General features: G+C 37.6%; 2 protein-coding genes across 4 annotated transcripts in view; one reads left to right on the forward strand and one right to left on the reverse strand.

The window, feature by feature from the left end:
- ergic1 (endoplasmic reticulum-golgi intermediate compartment 1) overlaps positions 1-21,733 on the reverse strand; it is a 66,942-nt gene that overhangs the window by 8,312 nt on the left and 36,897 nt on the right. For 2 of the 3 annotated variants that reach the window (XM_077732409.1, XM_077732410.1), the window contains one exon: positions 1,241-1,302. In XM_077732409.1, the coding sequence (XP_077588535.1) occupies positions 1,241-1,302 (62 nt within the window). Of the gene's footprint in view, positions 1-1,240; positions 1,303-6,647; positions 6,814-21,733 lie in introns of those variants that run through there. The other variant, XM_077732411.1, reaches the window with a different exon arrangement.
- Positions 10,844-13,940, forward strand: dusp1 (dual specificity phosphatase 1). Its single transcript, XM_077733061.1, has 4 exons — positions 10,844-11,451; positions 11,648-11,793; positions 12,124-12,343; positions 12,908-13,940. Exons 1-4 carry the CDS (start codon positions 11,043-11,045, stop codon positions 13,261-13,263), a joined length of 1,131 nt encoding a protein of 376 aa, XP_077589187.1. The 5' UTR covers positions 10,844-11,042; the 3' UTR covers positions 13,264-13,940.

The following is a 21,733-nucleotide window of genomic DNA, read 5'->3' on the forward strand; positions in this document are numbered from 1 at the left end:
GGAAAAAACACTGTGGTTAAATACAGACGTATTGTTAAAGCAAATACCTTTCCTGGCAGGAATGTGGTACTAAAACGGGCAAACTATCGTGCTGGGGGTCAACTATTTGTGATGTGAAGGGGGTCGATTCTAGTTCCCTCGGAGGCTAGTCGTCCCAGTATGAAAAAACGATGCGGTGGGCTCTACACTACCAGACAGTAGATGGCGACAGGAAGGGTGGTGACCGGGTGCAGGAACTCTATGCATCCTTTTCCTCTTAGGTGGGAAACTGACATCTTTAGCAGCCTCATTCTCCTCCCTGTCATCCAGGAAGGTGTTTGTAATCAGCAGCACTTAACCATTATGTCATTGGGGTCTCAGGGACACCAGGTCCTTTGTTTTAAAACTGTTCTTTCATGAGTTGAAGCTCGAAGATGACTGAGGGACCTAAAATGTGTCACGGGACCTTCTCAGATGGTGAACATTTAAAATGATTAGATGACTTAGTGGTGACAAACACATGATGTGGGAGGAAAAGCATTTACAATACAAAGTGCCAGTGGGCATCAACTAAATGTTTTCCATGCCAGTTCACCAAATTGGTGGAATTCCAAGTGGATTGACTCAGGGATGATGTGCTTAATTACTAGTTATTTAACATGGAGCATTCAACAGGCTTTTTAAAAACAGCTTAAAAGATACTAAAGATAGACTTGTGGTTGTAAATCTTAACAATGAATGTTTCCTTTGGATTTTTCCAACGTTTTGATTGCATTTTAAAATCAATACTGGTTTTAAAACTAGGGTAACACCCAAAAAGAGACATGTAAGGGGAGTAAGTTCCATTGTCACTTCTAATCGATTGCTGTTACGTGCATGTCGTCTTTTTATAAGACGTACCCCCGATTCAGTCATCATTTTTTTGTCTGACAAATGTGGCTTATATGCGAGTAAATACGGTTCTTTTCCACTCATTCTGTAAATGGAATGCTAAATATACTAAACTTACAGAACTTCAAGAACATTATTGGATGTATGAACTCAACAGAGTACTACCAGACGGCAAGTTTTTATTTCTATTTTATTTTTTTTAACGTTTCTTACTGGCTCATTTTGTTGGATGTAAAAATTAAAAAGTAATGTGAAAAAATAGACTTTACACCAATATACATACGCAGTCACTTCTACAGTAGACATGTGTTTTGACAAGAAAGAAGCATTGAACTAAAAGCTTATTCAAACAAAACGTCATTACACTTACTGAAAGCGCCAGAGTATGTGGGCTGGGTGAGATCTTTTGGCACTTTCCTGTAGATATCAAACCTGAGAAGAGAAAGGGAGAAATTAGGTGGAAAAATGGGTGAGAAAAAAAAATACTAAAAAGGTAAACACTACGTGCTGAGAACGGAAGAACATTTTGTACTTGTCAGGCTGTGCGATATTACAGAAGACGGCTGGAATGTTAGCACTGGAACGCTGCCATTTCTTATACAGGCTTAGACAGCCTGCTGCAATACACACCCAACTGTTTGCACTATATTTCTGACCTGAACTATACGTAGGTCACCAACAAAAAAACATTTACACAAGACAGCACTTGACCGACAAAAACAAAGTCACGATAAGATCCTAAAACTTTGACCGATAGATACTCTGATAGATTTAAGATTAAAGTAGGCGCTGTGATAAAACACATTCAATTCGATTCACGTCATAAAACAGAAATATAAATATTTTAGAACAGGAAGAGGGAAATGTCCTATTTAAAAATGAGAGATATTGTTTTGATTATTTTGATCTTTATTTATGAATGGAATTGTTCGCATATCTCTAAATTCACAAAAAAATAGTGCGGTCAACCAATTTGATTTGACGGATTTATCGGAAAAGTGATGAAAAAAAGATAAGAAAACCAGTGTCCAAATAAAATGGAATGTTGCATGCTCTATTTAGCGCCAATCATCTTTATAATCTCTAAACAGGAGTTTAAGTGACATTGTCTTAACCATGGTTATCTATTTATCAAATTGGCAAATATTAGGATAAGTTACTGAGTATTTTTAAGTGTTTACAACCTCCCAATGTAGAAAGGGCACATTTGCAGAGAGTAGGCATTTGTCTGCCACACATTTGGTCACCGTCAGCGCGTTTTGACATCAAACATTGTTGATATTCATTTGCAATAAATATGACTGCAAGCTTGTTGTGGTTATGATGTCATGGCTAAAGAATGGCGTTATGATTTTCAACAGATCCCACATACTTGTTTTTGCAAATCATCCTCTTATATGGCTTTTAGGTTGAATTGCTTTGTTCAAATTGGGAAAATGGGGGACATTTGGATCTGCTATTATCCCCTCTTTTATGCAGAATCAAGAATCGGGATCAGCAGATCCACAAAATCATGCAAAAAATATGCGATCAGGACGTCCTTAGTTGATGACACAATAAATCTGCACTGACGAGTCGTTGATGCATCAGAGAGGACTCACGAAATGTTATCCACTCCTACAGTTTAGTTTAAAAACCATGTAAAGCAACTTATAATTATTGCAACAACTCACTTTCACACAGCGCCCCATTAAACTCCTCTAGTCGTGTTATTCTAGCCTATTTGAGGAGTGAAGAGGAGGGGAAATGTGCGACATCACATCCCAACTATTTAGGTTTGTGAGCTCATGCAGATGTCCTTTTTGGGCTGTGATACATTTTTCAAGCCAAACTGCACCATTGACAGCTCACAAGCTCATGCTCTCCTTCCCCATCTCCTGCCAAAACAGTCACATCTGTTGACATTTCTTCCACTGAAAGCTGCCAGTGATGGCTGAGGCAATGCAGGGTGGTGGAGGAAGCGAGGAGGGAGGGGTTTCCTGTCCAGTGAGGACTCTGCTACTTCACTTTACATTTTTCTTCCCTTTTCCTTTCTCTGAAGATAGAGTGTCCAAGTGAGGTTCAGTCTCTCTCTTAGTCCACTTCCATTATGAACTTCCTGAACTTGGGGCACTTTAGGACAGCAGACAGCTTGAGCTTGAGAGGCCAGCTCACTCAAGAGGTTGGGGAATACTCATTATACCATTCCTGAAGTGCCCTCATTATGTGTAAAAATCTAAGTACAAGTGAGGCCAATGGAAATGGTAGTGAACTTTTTGGCTTACACTATTGTATGGGTTTTCTCCCGGTACTCCGGTTTGCCCCCCTTATCCCTCAAACATGCAGAGTATGCTGGTTTAACACTCTAAATTGACCCTAGGTATGAGTTTGCAAATGGTTCCCCGTGTCCTTGTGCCTTACGATTGGCACCAATTCTGGGTGTCAGCTGGGATAGGCTCCAGCACCCCAGGCAACCATTGTAAGGATGCATGGTTCAGAAAATGAATGACGGAATCAATCAATAGAAGGAGGTTTGACAGCCAAACTTGTCCTGTTTTGTCCATTTTGTCTAAAACGTACCTTGGGGTTAATAAGTTTGGATATCTGTGAAGCCATTCATTAAATTGTGTAAGTTAAGCAGCCGCCTTGAAGAGTTGCCGCCTAAAGGTTCGGCTTTAATCTCTTTCCGAATTTTCAAAACAGAAGAAAAACCGAGCAGCTGATGTTGCACAATGTTTAGCCATGAGTCAGCATTTTCCTGAAGTCATGTGCCATGTGAAGGATTGATGTTGTAATTGAATATTTTTTGGCCACAATGTCACAAATCACTCATTACGCGAACACATCTTATTCAAGCAGCGTAAAAGAAAAGAGAAGTTTTTCATTGGGGAAGGAAACTAGCATACCAATAAGAAAATCCATTGAAAAAAAAAACATGAGCCAGTAAACACCAATACGTCCTTTTAGCCCTTTCTGCCTAAAACAAAATTTTGACAGTGTTTTTGTCCAATACACAAACACGTTCTAACATCATTGGTTCTGCAAATGTCGGGTCGCCATGTTTGTTTATCTCTCTGATGACAGAGATAAAGATCAGCTGTGCATTGTGTGTGTTCAGTACACTCGTCAGGGAGATAACAACATGGATACGCTCATTGATTTCCTCTCCTAAGAACACTTCATAATCATGAATATTAAAGTTGACTCGTAGAGGCCATCCTTGACGCTTGTAATTTCCTGAATTGCATTCAGCACATCACCCTCACACCATCACTTCTCTTTGCTCGCTCTCGTGTGCAAGACTTTTGCCGTGTGGTGATTAGTGAGGACATTGTGTACCATCAACTCCCTCCTGATCCCAGCAAATGAAAGCACATCTAAAAAAGGGAACCTTATCGAGTTTTCATACGGCCAAATGAGTCATTATGAGTCAGTTGTTCACAAGTGCTTTTTTTTAAGTTTAGGTTTTGGACTTTACACATACTTTAACAGAGCATTTGTATATTGGATACACCAAATGTACCTGACAATGGTGACTTACTTTATTTTAGTATGTTTTGCAGAACCGGTAATTATTCAGGACACTTCCTAAAAGTAATGTTTAATAGATTCTGGACTTTAAATGAGCGAAATAATTTAAATTGTTGTGTGTACAATGGCAATCACGTGATCGTGGTCGTCAATAGTAAATATTTGAGGTTTGAATTCAGTGATTAGCTGTGAGTGTATTTCCTTGATTGAATGTTGTGGAAGTGTGTGTGATAACAGTCTATCAGTTGTTGTTTTCCTGCTAAAGTCATGTAAGAAGTCAATGGCAGAAGCAAGAGATAAGTTCTTATCTGATGAGGATTGTGAATTGTAATCATCTTTAGAATCTTAGGCTAGTCATGATTAAGGGTGCCAAGAATGTGCATTAAAAAAGGCAATTAGAGTCAACATTTTAAGTTACTATTTACTTCTTATATATAAAAGACTAATTCGTAGGTATTCATGAAAAAAAAAATCTGAAAACTAATCAAAAACAGAAAACAAAGATTAATTTTGGAAATAAAATGCGATAATATCCAACATAGTGTTAATTTTGATCGCCTTGCACTTACGTATACTAGTGTTAGAGGCCCACTTTAGCACAGTCAGACATTTAAAAAAAAATAAAGGAGGTAGCGTGGATGAACCAGAAAAGAAAAAAAAAATGATGATCATCCATTATAAAATGACATCATACTTTTTTTTTGTAAATGTTCATTAAAAAAATCACAAGTTTGATATGGTTTGTTCTATCGGATATCCTGTATGGCAGGTGGTTCTGGGAAGATGCCTCAACCTATGACGCAATGCAAGTGTGAAATATGACATAGTGGTAGTGAAACATCCTAAAATGAATTGGTCAATTGAGTTGTGGCAATTCAAGTTCTGTAAGAGTTTACAGAGGATCAAAACCCCCACCATGACAACCTGTTGACCCCTGTTACACAACCAGTCTGTCAAAAGCAAAACTAGAAACACAAGATTGCTATATTACTTGACAACACTTTTATAAAGTACATTTGTCTTCGCCCTATTAAAACTTACAACAGACATTCCTAATGTAATTTATTTTATCATTTAAAAAGTAACCCCCAGAAGATGTGTCACAGTCTTAATGTGTTTTAATTGTCGTCTTGCAGCAATTAGACCAGTTTAGGGTTTAATTACAGTCAATGAGGCAGCCAGATTTTCTTGCACAACAACCACCAAAGCATTTCAACTATGAGAAACAGGAGCTCATACGTAGAAAAATGTTGAATAATAATGTAAAACATTGTCAATGGCTTCCCTAAGTCATCAAATGTATTTTATTTTTGGTAGGTAGTGTCAATGTGCTTTGCGATTGGCTGGCAACCATCTCTGATTGGCTGGCTGAGATGGGCTCCAGCACCCCTGTGCCACGTGAGGATAGGTGGACTGGAAAATGAATTATTATTTTCCTAACAATAATAATGTATTGCTTATGTATTGATTATGTATTTATTATTTATTTGTCTGGTTGTTGTTATTTGTGCACTTTGTGGTGAAGCTTTAAATCTCATTATACTTGTATAAGGACACTAAAAGCATTCAATTCAAATGAATTATATTCTGTTTTTGTGGTTCAATGTGGATTTTATACTGGTGTTTATATTTTGGCACATGTCTATTTGGTCGAAATGTGCTTTTGTTTTTGCTAAAATAATATCAGAAAGCATTTATTTGTGTATTTTCTGAACATATACAATAATATTCAACAATGTTTAATGTTTTCATTTATTAGTAAACATAAAATAAGTTTGATAAGCATTGATTGATTGATTGGCCTATTTATTGCAATATGCCTATTGGATGCATATTGGATCATTTTGAAAAATACTTCCATGCACATGCAGTGTTGAGAAACTATACTTATTTTGTATACATATATTAACAATAAAACTGCATTTTTTAGGAAAATTTTGTAAAATCAGGATGTTTAGTGATTGCATTGTTTGCTGTAAACATCCTTTTATTTTGTTTAGATTAAGGGTGCACATTATTGACAGTTTAAACATCACTGTCGCAGGGACCATCAAAACAATTGCTCGTGTGTGTACACTAAATATGCAGATTAAATTAAATGAAATTAGATCTTTTGACAACAATGTCCCATTGAAGGCAGTTTATGACACACGTGACCACAGGAGCAACTTTTGACTCGGTGCTCGGTCACAGATCAAGAAACGCCGGGGATGCTAAAGATCAGCCTCACGTGAAGATCCAAATAAAAGAGGAAGTTGAGTACTCACCTCCTGACGTCGAAAGTCATGGTGCTTGAACGATCTGGGGTATTTTTGGACAAAGACCCACAGAAAGGGGAGAACGCGGTTCTTCTCAAAGCTACCGGTTGTTCATCGGTACCGGGTTGACGTCACGTTAGTTAGGACGCTTTGCACAATTTGATTGGTGGAGAGCTGCTTCCGGTTTCATGTGATTCTATTTCCAGAGGTAAAATAAAATAAAAAAATAAACGTGACGAGCGCTGTTTTGAGTTTAACTATTCCTATTTTTTATTTTAATAAAACGATTCTCAGTGTCTAAAAAGGAGGAGAATTCATTCACAACATATTAAGTTGTTCTTATTTTGATCATAAAAACATTTAAAGTATCTTCAGGTTTTTGTTATTGTTTATCACTCAAACAGTTATTTGAAATAGGAAATTGAAATTAAAAATAAAATAAAATATAAAAAATTGCCCATATTTGAACAGTAAAGACTGCTACTTTCATATTTCCATTGACGGAGATATGTTTGAATAAAATCTAACAATGTATAATTACATGGGACAGATCAAATAAGAACTTATTGTACTACACTATAACGTGTAATAATTAATTTGGACTAATGAGGTAACCCTGAACTTAAGTGATTATTTTGTATCGCTTATCCTCACAATTGTTTGCAAAATAATTATCCCTCACGTGAAATAATTTTCCAGAATATCCTCAGTAAAAAAATATGCATATTTTAACAGGAATCAGATTAAATATTGTCATTAATTTAATTGAAGAAAAATATTGTGTTAAAAATATATAGGAGTTAAGCTATATAGTTACAACAACAGGGAAATAGAAGCAGAAAATTTTCCTCATCACGAGTTATATTAAATTGCCAAAATATGTGTCATCGTTTTTTTTTGTATTTTTTTTTTGTCCTGTATACATAACAGTAAAACAAATTCCAGTCAGAAATGTGTCAGTAGTTGGATTTAGGCTGTGTGTTTTCCCATTATTGCTCACAGGTTGCCTATAGTAGCAATGACAGTAAACAGACACAAAATGACAACAAGTAACAGCAAGACGGCCTGTTTCACTTCCCTTTCTAGATGAAGACTGTAATTAGCCTTTGTCAAAACTCGTTGGTTTACGGACATTGAATGAAAACCATTCTTCAAAAACACCCATCCCCAATTTTAAGCTTTTCACCACTGCTGACTACCTACACTATGTGAAAATACTGGACTTTTTAATGCACAAATTATAATTTTACGACACATTGTTGCATCTAATGAATATAAAGTGTCTAATATTTTTGCCTGGCGGGGGACAGACTTGTTTATTGGAGAGAAAATGTTTAGAAATGAGATTGTCCCTAACTCCTCCCTCCCTTAAAAGTGTGTAACATTCCTGCTTTGTTGCATTTGGTTAACTGTTGACTCATCTCACAGGAGCGTTAGGTTAAACCGGCTGGAGATTTTTTGCACTTTGTCGTGATTAGTTACGTTTCAGCCCTTTGGGTTTCCCATCCAGCCCTCGCCCCCTTTTCTCGCATAACAGGTCCTCCATTATCCTTTCTTTTGCTAAGGCAAAACAAAAGGTCATAATAGCACGGATGTGGGTTGATAGTCCTACTCAGGTTTCTCTAAAGTCAAAATGAGGTCATCCCCTTTATTTAAGATCTTTGGAAAAGATAAAACTTGGCAGACGTAATGTACACCTAGATAAGAATATGCTCATCGGTTGATTCACGGGTAAGTGATAAGGCATATTGAGCTGAAACTTTAAAGAAAAACTAGAAAACATGATGAAGAGGAGTCAATATTTGATGTGTTTGTAAATTTACTGTTTAAAAAAAACATCCTGGCTTTTTGCCTGTCACAAAAGAGTAGAACACACCTCCGCATGTTGTCAACAAAGTCCCTGATGCTTCCTTATGATGAGACAGCAGGGCTCATTATGAGTCATTAAATAAGCAAGTGGGTATCTCCAAGTGACTTCTCGATATGGAGTAAAGCTTAGTAATTCCCGTCAACGTTACATTTGCTTGTCTCAATAAAGTACGAAAGGGCAGGTTGGAAAACTCTCCATCTGCTGTTGTGTACCTGGAAGAGCCGTATGTGTTTTGGTACTCAGCATGTGGAAATTTACTGGACTTGAGATTTCTATACAGTGATTAACTTTTATGGTTTGCCTCCACTCTCGGGGCATTGAACATTATGTACCTCCGACTAATAAAAACAAAGAATAAATGTTTATGGCCCCCCATGCCAGTATTTACATGTTATTTTCTTATTTGTCAACCCTCAGTTCAAGAGGCAAAACAGAAATCTAATTCTGTGCTAACATCATGGAAAATTCGGAAAATTGCTTAATGGTAAAAGATGAAGCGGCTTATCGGCAGGTATTTTTCTAAGGTTGTATTCTTATTTGTATCATTTCAGCCAATCACAAAGCCTGAAAAAATGTTTTCCCACATTATCTAGTGTTTTCAAATTAAATGATACATAATGTATCTAAAAATTGAGGAGGAAAATGTCGCACTGGAGTATAAAACACGTTTTTGCGAAGGCAAATTATTATTTTATCACAAAGCAAGAACAAACATACATTAAAGTAAAAATAGTAAACTAGATGACAGCAGGCTAAATAGGCATCTGTTTTTCAGAGAACTAGATCCTAAAAACAACATGACAGGCTGATTGCGTGAGAGAGAGAGAAACATAAGTCGCAAGCCCAGCCAAGCAAAAACAAAAAGTGCGACTTATAGTCCGGAAGATACGATACATTAGCATTGAAGACTCCCTTTATATAAGTTACCATTTCAGCGAACAAATACTTTGTTATTTAATAGCTTAATAATGAAAAATAATGATCTTGAATGTTAAAAATATCTAGAACTAATATTTTTGAACGCTTGAACGTTCCAACTCAATTATTGGCTTAGTGTAACATCAGAAAACACATCTATTCATTTAACGATGAGTGTGTTCACAAGATGAAGTCACCATCATGTGATTAAAATGACTAACTGGTAAAGGGAGTCAACACCACTGGTGAGAGTACACTCAAGTTAAAAAAATATATATAAACGTACAGATTTTTCCAAGTATTAGTACTACTTAACTATGATGACTTTGTTTTTACTTCATACCGTACATTTGACACTGTTATCATAGTTTATTTTATAACCTAAATGGATAAGAACATAATGTAAATAATAATAGCAATAATACTAAAAAAACAGACAAATAGAGAGTGGTCATGTTGACTTAATGAGATTTTACGGTTTTGTAAGGTGGAAAAAAACATGACGTAGATGAATGTAAAGCTAAGAGTACTCACAATGGAGGCAAACGATCCAGACACAAAATATTAAGAATACATAAGCTTACAAATATAGGTCAAGGTGAATTTGTTGTCATTTACCATCTTAAAAATCACCAAATCCATGCATCTACAAATGTCCAATCTGAACAAAAAATAATTATGTGTATTTTGCATTTATTATTAGATAGAATTTGTTGTGCAATATTATGCATTGATACTGTGTGAATCAACATGTTTCATAAAATACTTTACAAACCAGTGAGTCATAATTTTCCAATACCGCAGTTAATTTTAAACTATATTACATTTTTTTTCCCAAAGTCAGCTAGGATAGGCTCCAGCACCCCCCACGACCCTTTTTCGGATAAGCGGTAGGGAAATGAATGGACAACTAATATTTGCTGGAGCACAATCTGACTATATTTTTAACTTAGCAGAAAAAAACATGCCTGTATAGGTGGGATATATGGAATTATAGGGAAATATGATGAAAAGTAGCCTACCCTAAAATGTACAAAACATTCAATGTTTAACCTGATAAAGCCCCTGCACTTTATTGATGGCATAGAAAAATAATGAATAAACAAGAAAAGCTTATGTTAAGTACTTTTTGACATTTTGGAAGAAAATTCTAGAACAAATTGTGCCAAAATGTGCCACTTTTTGGGTACGTGACAGCACTGAGATGAAACAGCTGAGTACAAACGTGTACGCGGCCGACGTGAGCGTGCCTCGAGCCAAAATGTCCTCGTACCGAGCGCGCGCGCGTCGATTCAGTGCAGGCGGGCAATTTAGGCGCGTGCCCTTGACGTCACAGCCTCTGGCAGTGCGCCAGTGGGCGTGACGTGTGACGTCAAATGCTTCTCATTCACAAGCTGTGGCCGCCCGTATATATAGAAAGTACTCCAGCGCGTCTCCCCAGTCACATCGCGGCCAACTACTCTCGCAATACATAAGGAAAGAAGATCCAACAACCGCGGATACGTTCAAGAAGAACTTTTTGAGTTACTTTTTGTCCTCTAAATAACTTTTGGTTCACAGCAGCTGAAAAGGAGACCAAACTCAGCCGCTGTCCATCGCCACACGCTTCAAGCTTTATGTATTTGGATTTAATTTTTCTCTCCCGTCGCCCTACTATGGTCATAATGGAGGTGCCCGCCATCGACTGTGCGTCCCTCCGTGGTCTACTAGAGGCCAACGCTCCGGGTTGCCTAGTCCTGGACTGCCGATCTTTCCTGTCCTTCAACAACTCCCACATCGCGGGCTCTACTAATGTCCGCTTTAGCACCATCGTGCGACGGCGAGCCAGAGGCGGCTTGGGAATCGAACACATCGTCCCCAACGAGGACACCAGGAGCCGACTATTGAGCGGCGACTACCAGTCGGTGGTTCTACTGGACGATCACAGTTGTGACTTGAGCCAGGCGAAGAAAGACGGGACTTTAATGCTGGCCGTGGCGGCCCTGAGCCGGGACCCCTGCGGATCAAGTGTTTTCATCCTAAAAGGTCATTTAAAGCTTTGTTTACGCGTGTGCGTGGCAACAAATGGGCATTTCAGCTGTCACCTATCCAGCTGGGATCTTGTAAACAATTCCGAAATAGACCCTAGCTTCTCTGTTACATTGCAGTTGTTCCCTTTTATGGTTATATATTGATGGTGCTGTCATCTGATGGTTTTATTTTTTATTTTTTTGCTCATCAGGTGGATTTGAGACATTTTCCAAAGAGTGTCCAGACTTGTGCACCAAGCCTTCTCCCTCACAAGGGCTCAGTTTACCTCTGAGCTCCAGTCACCCAGGAAGCGCAGATCCAAGCTGCAGCCCATGCAACACGCCACTTTATGATCAGGTTTGTTTCATTTCCCCAAATCTCTAAAAAGGCACTCTTGAACTCATTTGGAGCCACTGCCATCCTTAGACATCCAATTCATTTGACCTGGTAGAGCTAACTGCCAATAATCCCAGTTTAAATGAATGCCACATCATCATCAGACAATGAGTTAAGAGTAAATGTCCATACTAATATAGTTTTAATTGAGACTTGATCTAAAATGAGATGTCCACTTCTTCCTAAAACAGTTTTTTTAAATGACCAAATTGTCACAATTGGCCCCAATCACAGCAGAGTTGTTTTTCCACCCCCCTCTGACTGACTGTTTTTATTTATCCTATTTTCTAGGGAGGTCCCGTGGAGATCTTGCCCTTCCTTTACCTTGGCAGCGCTTACCACGCATCCCGAAAAGACATGCTGGACATGTTAGGCATCACCGCCCTTATAAACGTCTCTGCCAACTGCCCCAACCACTTTGAAGACTCCTTTTTGTACAAAAGCATCCCCGTGGAGGACAACCACAAAGCGGATATCAGCTCTTGGTTTAACGAAGCCATTGAGTTTATTGGTGAGTATCTATTTTGAACTATATTCCATGCTTTGTTTCTGTTAATAGCACTGCGAATGAGCATCACAGCTGCTACCCTCCAAAAAAGCCTTCCCCTCCTTTCCCCAAGAATTTAAATTTGTACAAGTTCCCTCCAAAACTGACCAGCTGTCTCAGCAATGGCCCCTTTTGGTTACATCATCAAACCCTTCCCACACCAAACAAACACACCTCTTCTTAAAAAGAGTTGCCGGGGCGCCATAACAGAGTTGAGCTTGCCTTGGCGCCGTCCTTTTGTTGTGGTTTCACAAAAGGCGACTTCTCCTTACTCACTAGCGGCCTTCCTCCCAGATCAATATGCTTGGTGGGGGGTTTGTTCCTCTTCTTTGTATCCATTCACCCCCCACCTCTCCTCTCAGAGGTGACCCCAACAGACTGACACCCCCATAGAGCCATTAACCATGCTCCCAGGTCTTAATGGGCTGTTGAATTTATATACCAGCTTGAGGGCTTTTGTGTTTTCCAAATATCTAGGGATTTACCGCTCTCTGCTAACTTTGACCCATTTTTTCTTCCCTGGTACAGATTCTGTCAGGAATAATGGTGGTCGTGTGTTCGTCCACTGTCAAGCGGGCATCTCCCGGTCGGCCACCATCTGCCTCGCCTACCTCATGCGCACCAACCGGGTGAAACTGGACGAGGCTTTCGAGTTTGTCAAACAGCGGCGCAGTATTATCTCGCCCAACTTCAGCTTCATGGGTCAACTCCTGCAATTCGAATCTCAAGTGCTCGCAACCTCGACCTGCTCATCCGAGGCAGGAAGTCCAGCCATTGGCAACGGCAACACCGTCTTCAACTTCCCCGTGTCCATCCCGGTGCATTCGGCTCCCAATCAGCTCTCCTTCCTCCACAGTCCCATCACTACCTCTCCCAGCTGCTGATAAATCGACAATGGGACTGAAAGATAAACAACAACTCAACAACTGATGACTCTGAAACAGTGGTGCTGGTATCACTGCACTAGTATGTGCATTTTTGACTCTGTATCCTTGTTTCCCCTAACATCAATTCAAGGGGAGACGTGGCAGCTACCAACAAGCAGTATTGATGTATGAGTGCTCAGCAAGGCTGTTGGACGTAAATGAATACTTTTTTTATTCAAAGGATTCTGCTACATGAAAGCTTTTGATAATCATTTATTCGAAAACCAATCAGAGGGCTAACAGCAGTCTCAGGAATGTTGACCTCCCAAATGTCTCTATTTTGCTTCCTAGTTAAGGGATCTAAATATTAACCAATGCTGACAAGTTAATGCTTCGTTTGAAGAACAATGTTTTTTTAATCCCCATTGTTTATGGTGGATGTGGCAAGAGTGGCCAGTTTGAATGGAATTGTCTGCCTTTGCTCGATGAGAAGATGCTGACAAGATGGGGAATGTGACCGTTAAATACCTCATGTTTCTGTACTGTGTACTGCGAACCCTGTGGTGGGCAGATTGTCTGCAATGATCGATATACCATGTATTTATTAAACTAAAGTAATATATTTCTCTATCTATTTTTGCATATGTTCATTTAAATGTTTTTATACTTGTTTGAATAAACACCATTTCATTGTACACTTGTCCTTTTCATCTAAAAGAAGGAAAAAGCCCAAAAATACTACAACAAGCAACCAAAACAACAAGCAGGCCTGAATTAGAAAAACAAGTTAATCTTTAGTACTCCAAATGTGAAGTAAATTAAACTTCATTTAGGCAACACAAGATAGAGTAGCACCCACTGTGATGCTAAACTATGAGTATTCACAGTCATTTCCTCCAGTTTTTAAATGAATTGCATCTCTGTCATTGTCAATTGCTGCCAATGAGTCATTCAATTTAAGTAATCTTGCTACTACCACTACTACTACTACTACTACTACTACTACTACTACTACTACTACTACTACTACTACTACTACTACTACTACTACTACTACTACTACTACCACCACCACAACTACTACTGCTGCTACTACTACATATACTACTACTACTACTACTGCTAGTACTACTACATATACTACTACTACTACTGCTGCTCCTGCTACATATACTACTACTACTACTGCTGCTACTACTACATATACTACTACTACTACTACTAATAATAATAAAACTACTACTACTGCTGCTACTACTACATATACTACTACTACTACTACTAATAATAATAAAACTACTACTACTGCTGCTACTACTACTACTCCTACTACTACTACTACTACTACTACTAAAACTACTACCACTACCAATACTGCTACTACTTATTCTTTGAAATTGATCATGGATGGAGCCCTACGGGGCCAAATATCAGCACAAATTGCCGCGTGTTATTATGAATGTGGATAGTTGTTTAACCTATAAAGAATCCAATAAGTTGCTCCAAGTGGAGCAGGCACATTTCTTAGCGAAACACTTTATTGTTCATTTGCCAATATGTAAAGGCATCGGGACTTGGCTAAATTCACTCAAGTTCCGAAATAATTCAACATTGTTTCATGGTGAATTTAAAATAAGATATTTTCCATCCACACCAAGCTTCTAGAATCTACCCAACTGCCTGTTTTGGTCATGCAATGGAATCCTATCATTATTTTTTTTTTCTTGCTCTCGGAAAACGCATGATGTCATGGCGTCCTACACTGTGGGGTCACACTCCCTCTGTTTGAATCCGTGTGAGGCCCCGACAACGACAGGAGGGCTAAAGAAATGGCGAAGGAGCTCTCCCTATGAAGCCACAATAGGAGCAGCTGCAAGGCGTTTGGGAAAAGTGTGACCACTAAAGAGCATTCAGGGTTTAGTCGTGCACTGCTCTCACATTAGGGGAGGGGGTGGCTTGATTCGAAAGGGTGGGTGGCTGCACGCCTTCATTTATGGAGGTGCCTCTCAAAAGGATAGCAATATGTTTGGTTTGCAAATTAGCCACAAATTTGGCTCTGACTTCTGGTAGTGTGTGAGAAAAAAGTTGAATGGACCTCAAAGCCTTTAAGAACAACTGAGCCATCTGCATTCATTTGTACTAAAAATCTATCTACAAGGATCAAAACATGTAAAAGCTATCTGTAAGGATAGGTTCAAAATATACACAGTATGTCACAGTATGTCATATCTTCATTCTCCCTATTTGCAATATCATGATGAAATTAACTTAGTTTTCCAGGAAAAGCCCCCCAAAATGTACATTTTGGTAACACCACTTAAACATTGTGAAAAAATCATTTCGATAATCAATACTGTGTCAAACCCGGTCATATAAACGGTCCTTGAAAGAGAAAAATAGGAGGGTTGACACATCTATGGGAAAAGTTCATCTATGACCTCACCAGTTGCCTCAGACTTGGGTGACATATGCACGACCCCAACACCCAACCCACAACTAGCGACAGCCGACCTTTGTATCCCTTGAACTTCCACTTTAAGCGTGTGAAAGTCGTTAGACCTTTTTTTTTAAAGCCTCTGCCAATGGCCAGGTTGGCAAGATTAAGCATTGTTGTCACAGTTTTACAGCAAGAAGCAAACAACTGTGGTTTATTTACATCCTTCACTATGTTGTCTTTTTCAGCCAGACACGATAATGACCTTTGTCACGAAGTGGTTGTTTCATTTAGCATCCAAGCGGTGATTGAACTTCAAAGTTTTTCAAATGAAAAACAAGCAATATAAAAAGAGCAGTGTGAGGTTTGTCATACCCCGCTAACATGACAGGATGTGAGCTAATGCGGACAGCATCTTATAACATCATCATGTATTAGTGACATTATTATTTGGCTTTTCATACCATCCATTCAGAGTAGTTATTTGATGTTCTCAATACTCAATGGGAAACAAATCAGAGTAATTCTATTGACATCATTCACCCCGCAACTCATATTATTTCCCACAGGAAAACAGTCATGTTGTTATTTGCTTGCTGATGTCATGTGAATGTAACACACGGCCTGGAAATTTATATGCGATTTATGGCAATGGTTTGGATAGTCATATTTAACAGAATTTTATTTTTCTATGGAAAAAAAGACAGTTGCTATTCAAATGTTGACACTAACTTAAAGATTACCATTATTTATAGTGCAAAGGGCTTATTTTTTATTATAAACATTATTAACAATGATAAAGAATTAATTGTCATACTTTGAAATTATGAAAAACTATTGTTTTTGTAGTTATTTTTTAACATAATTATTTAAATTCATGAATATAAAGGATAACAATGAATACATCAGAAATACACTCTAAATAGGTTTTATTTTCTCATAGTATTTAACTAATCACTTGCCTTTGATGGCAATAAAACTACAATTAATTTAATTAATTTTAAAGTGCCATTGATGCCAAAGGTCTATTTAAATGCAAAATACATTGAAAGGGTAGATTTAAAAATATATTGAAAAAAAAGAAGAAAAAAAGAAGCTGTTCCTATGTTTAAGAGAAGCAGGACTAATTTATGTCAGATGGCATTACTAAATATATATTTAAACCTCAAACTATAAATGTTCCTCTTTAATTTGGACCAGATGACCAACCAGCACATCTCCAAAGACAGCCGGCAGTATTCATGAAAATGTGGTTAGGCTGCTTGAGAAAATGATTCAGATTTAAGAAAGATTAACAAAGAAAATAGAGGCATCCAATGCATGTTTTAGATAACTAAATCCTACAAAATTCTTGTAGGTAAAAAGACTCATTAGGTTTATAATAGTGCAAACATTTCAAACAGTTCCTGATCTTTCTACTGCATCATTTCTTTAAGAGGAACGGCAAACACAAATAGAATAACTGAAAGTCAAATTTTTGCCATTTTCCATTCATTCATGGCAACTTAACTTGGACTTTTATGGATCACTAGAAAACAGAGTGGAGTGAAGTTGTAGATTTTTGCTTTTACTGCGATAATTATTGACTATTTTTTCAATTTTACAGTTGACAAAAAGATGATGTATGAAGGACACTTGAGTCATCATTCTCCCATTTTCAAGAGTTCAAATTCCTCATGGACAAAAACAGACATCATCTAACCTATATTTTGTCCCTGTTCCCGTACCAAAGAACTCAGGTGTGATATATTGGCCACTAACTACACACTATAGTAGTTTAAAAGCCCCCCTGAGTATCGAGTCGTCCCTTTATGCTGACATCCCAAGACTTTAAAAGTGGATTAAATCTCTGGCACACTCTGGCAAGGACACATATGGGATGTCTTGACCCAGGAGATTTCCGCTCACTGATGTCATGGCACAATAGTCACCTGCAGTAAATCTGTAAGAAGATTACAACTGGAACAGAGACGCCTCCTGCTTGTTGTGACCCACTCATACACCATCACAAATAGTGTGTACTAGTGTGTAGCGTCCACAGCTAACAAGATAGGCCAAAGTATGGGTCTCAAGTCCCAAAAGTAGGCTGAACTGTAGTCATTTTTAAGAAGACAACTCATGAAATTAATTTATATACATTAAAATGGATGGAGATTTCTGCTTATTGCGCATCTAATAGTGTTTGTGAATCCTTTCTCTACTGCAAACTATCTGAAAAGTTCACATAAATCCAAATTGTCCATTAAAAACTGGAATATTGAGCGATATGGAGCACAATGATGGGAAGGAAAAACCACTGTCTCTTTGATTTACTATTACCCACAATGCATCTCATTTTCCAACACTTAAAGAACCACAGAACCTCATCCAGAAATTCTCATCAGAAAACTCAATGCATCTGAAAATCAGCTAAATAAGTTAGATAAATAACACGGTAACAGTGAACCTTCACACCAATACATCATTTCCTCGTGTTTTTGAAAGGACATTACCTGACGTCTTTGGCCGCAAATGATAAAATCGTCATTTCTTGCTATCTCCCCAAGCTACCAAAAGAAAGCAGACATGCTACGACCGCGTGACAAGCATTGACGCTCGATCTTTTAACGTGATAGCCCATCACACGCAAAAACCCAACCAAACACCACAACGTTGCAAGGAAATAGATCTCCATTGACTTGCTGTTACAATAAAGCCTGACGCAAGATGAGACGCTATGTCAACTTTTTACGCACTGTTCCACTATTCATCAACTCTGCCATTGTATATCCATGTTTGAAGTTTGTCCAGATCTGCTATGACAAAATGACAAAACAACCACATGACTCAGAACACAGCAGATACCGCACAGTTGGTCAAAGACCCCAAACGAGAGCCTTGTTTGCCCGCGAAAGCATAAGGATAAACTTGTATTTTTCCACTAACTGCCGGCCAGAGGCTTGTGTTCACAAGCAGAAGCGCGATCCCCGTGTCGGGCATTCGAGGAATGTCTGGCATCCTCTGGCGTCCTGTCCGCTCGCTGCTTGCCCGCCAGCATGGTGATGTCACATCAGAAAAATAAAAAATATGTAGGGAAGCAGATGTACAATCGGTACATCATAGGGTGCAGGCTAAAATAATTTGTTGGAGTGTTTTGACAACATGTTTTTATTAACTAATGCGGTCATTTTTGAACAACACAATAGATTCATCAGTTATGGAGAAAATCTATTTTACATGATCTCCCTTGATAGCTTTAATAAAACTATATTAAGACAATAAATGATGAAGATTACATATTTTTCGTCCTTTCTTTCCCGTTTTTTTTTTTTTGTCTAGATAATTTTCTGTAAAGCAGCTTTTAAGGTCCCCGAAAGAGGAAAAAGTTAACTCTAAGTTGTGCGCATTATTTTTTTTAAACTTTCAACTGTTCCATGATAACAGACTGGAGAAATACACTGTAAAAAGTTGCCCATGTTCTTAATAAAAAAACACTTTTAATTATGCTTGGCAGCTATATGACACACTGTCAAAGAAAAATGACTGCTCTATAAAAGCTAAACACCACCCATGTTTGGAAGCCCACATTTGCATAGAACAGGTTATATTATGTTTCTTAAATTATGATGCTTTATTTTAAATGTAAATAAACCCTTTCACTCAGCACCAGCTCTTCAAAAATTCATTAGCAAAGGCAAAAATGTTATTTTTGCACACAGCTAAGGGTTCTTCTCTCATAATGACATTTTAAAGAGGATTTTAAGAAATGTTTAAATAACACGGGTAGTACATTTGTATTTGGGTATTATGTCAATATACTTGCAATTATTTGAATAAAAATCCTACCTATATTATCATCGACAGACTATCTTGTTTTTTTTGTATGTTTGTTTTTGTATGTGTCAGTTGTACAGTAAATTAACTTTTCAAGCACCTTTGACTGGAAACTGTACTGCAAAGATAAAGACTACATTTCTTCAAATTGTGCAGGTGACAAATGTTTTGACTGGTGATTGATTATCTCTGAAGGCCACAAAATGACTGGTACAAACACCACAGAAGCGCATACATACAAGCAGTTTTTTGGGATGTGAGCGCCGCCTTCTGGAATAAACGTTGTACTACAACAATCCAAATTTAAAGCATTTGTTCCATTCCATTCAATGGCAGATGATCACAAATAATATTAACCTTTTCAGGACAGCGACTATATACTATATCTTTTCTGAACCGATATCACATTTCAATTCAAGTTGGCCAAATATTATTGGATGAAAGTGACCTTGATTAACCCCAAGCTCCTCCTGTCTGAATGTCATCAGACGGTTGCTAACCGTTGACCTGGAATGTTAATAAATAACATTGCTCTTTATGGGAAATCTCCCTTAGCTCGCGGTCACTGAAAATCGAATCAAATATAAATGATTCACACAGGAAATTAAAATTCTTAAACTTGTCACTCTAGTTCACTTTTCTAGTTTGATCTGACAGTTTACACAGGGTGTCATGATAAAGTTACTTTTTCCCACGCTGTTGGTAATTACTACTTCCAGTCTGTAGAATCTCTATTTAGTCCTGCATCTCATTTATACTACAACTATAGTATCAACAAGTGCTGAACAAAAAGCCATTCAAAACATGCTCTAATTTTTTGAATCATATTACTATTATGAGGGATTTTTTTCCCATTTGCTCCTTTATTTTCCACATAGTGATGAATAGTTTCTAAAAAATAGTTCAACAATGATATACAAGTCAATTTCAGTACCATGTGTGAAATTATGAATTCCAACTTTTTTTAAAAGTCAAGTTTTTTTGGTAACTGTTATTTGATCTTATTGCAATTTGAATACTCACTCCACCACTGTACTGACTTGTCTTGTCTGTTTTTTAACGGTTGATACACTTCTATGAACACACCCACACAAGTCCACACGTGTCCATTCACACCCTGAGGATGAATCCCATTGGTTAGAATACCAAGATAACAGAGCCCACATGCTCATGTTTACAAATCTTCAAATTTCAGGCGGGATCAGGTATTTTGACAAAGTTATTTTAAGATATAACCCTTCTTATGAGAAGATTACTGACGAAAAGCGTCACACATTTTGAAGGGAGAATTCTAAATGAGAAGCAAAATGGGAAAGAAGCAGCTGTCAATTTTTCAGATGATCAGCATGACTTTTTCAAAAAGAAGAGTGGAGCAAAGAAGAGGAGAAGATAGTAAGTCTGTTGTTTCTGTTCCGTAAATAAACTCTGATTTGACAAATTATTCCAATAGTCACAAAAAAATGATGAGCTCTATTCCATGCTGTGATGGACATCAAGTGTGTATGAATGCAATGTATGGATTTACTACATTTAATGTGTCTATGAATTGTGTATATAAACATATTTTCCATTCCTATATATAACTCCAGCTAGGGCATAACACACTTGTATGTATCCTATGTATAAATATTTTCCCCTATGGATGAATAAATAAATATTCATTAATACCAATCACAATAACAATGTGTTAGGACAATAAATCTATGTGTATGTATGTATATGCATGTATGTATGTATATCAATCACAATGACATTTTCCGAATACAGAATGAATAAAATTATCTAATCTAATCTAAAACCCATAGTAAAAATGATTTGCATTAGTTTTTCTTAATTTAATTTAATAGCATGTTTCCAAAAATGTTTTAAAAAATTATATGGATTATAATCACAGCCATTTTTTTTAAATCAGTTACACATACACATTCACAACAGTGGACTCAAGCCCAGGTGAATATGATAATGCGTATTAATGATTCCAGAAAAAAAATGATTGTATCTACTGGGATACATAGGGGAAAAGAGTTTTCCGTCCCTTGAAACTAAAATATGTTCGAAATAAGTGCATTTTCATAATTTCCACAGGAAATCTGGATTTCTAGTCAATTTAAAAAACATTCCATATATGACGTGTTGGGAATGTTTGCTTCTGTGTGACGCAATGCTCCACTTTTTGGTCAAATTGTATCTATTTCTGTCCATCACAGTTAAACATTGTTATTATTATTTGAGGGCAAACAG

This window comes from Stigmatopora nigra, chromosome 14 (assembly GCF_051989575.1).
Source record: "Stigmatopora nigra isolate UIUO_SnigA chromosome 14, RoL_Snig_1.1, whole genome shotgun sequence".
NCBI lineage: Eukaryota > Metazoa > Chordata > Actinopteri > Syngnathiformes > Syngnathidae > Stigmatopora > Stigmatopora nigra.

Excerpts from the sequence above, each read along its gene's own strand:
- dusp1 (XM_077733061.1), top strand. The coding sequence starts at position 11,043 with ATGTATTTGGATTTAATTTTTCTCTCCCGTCGCCCTACTATGGTCATA. Across the intron at positions 11,794-12,123 it reads ACACGCCACTTTATGATCAG|GGAGGTCCCGTGGAGATCTT; the intron begins GTTTGTTTCATT and ends CCTATTTTCTAG. Across the intron at positions 12,344-12,907 it reads CGAAGCCATTGAGTTTATTG|ATTCTGTCAGGAATAATGGT; the intron begins GTGAGTATCTAT and ends TCCCTGGTACAG.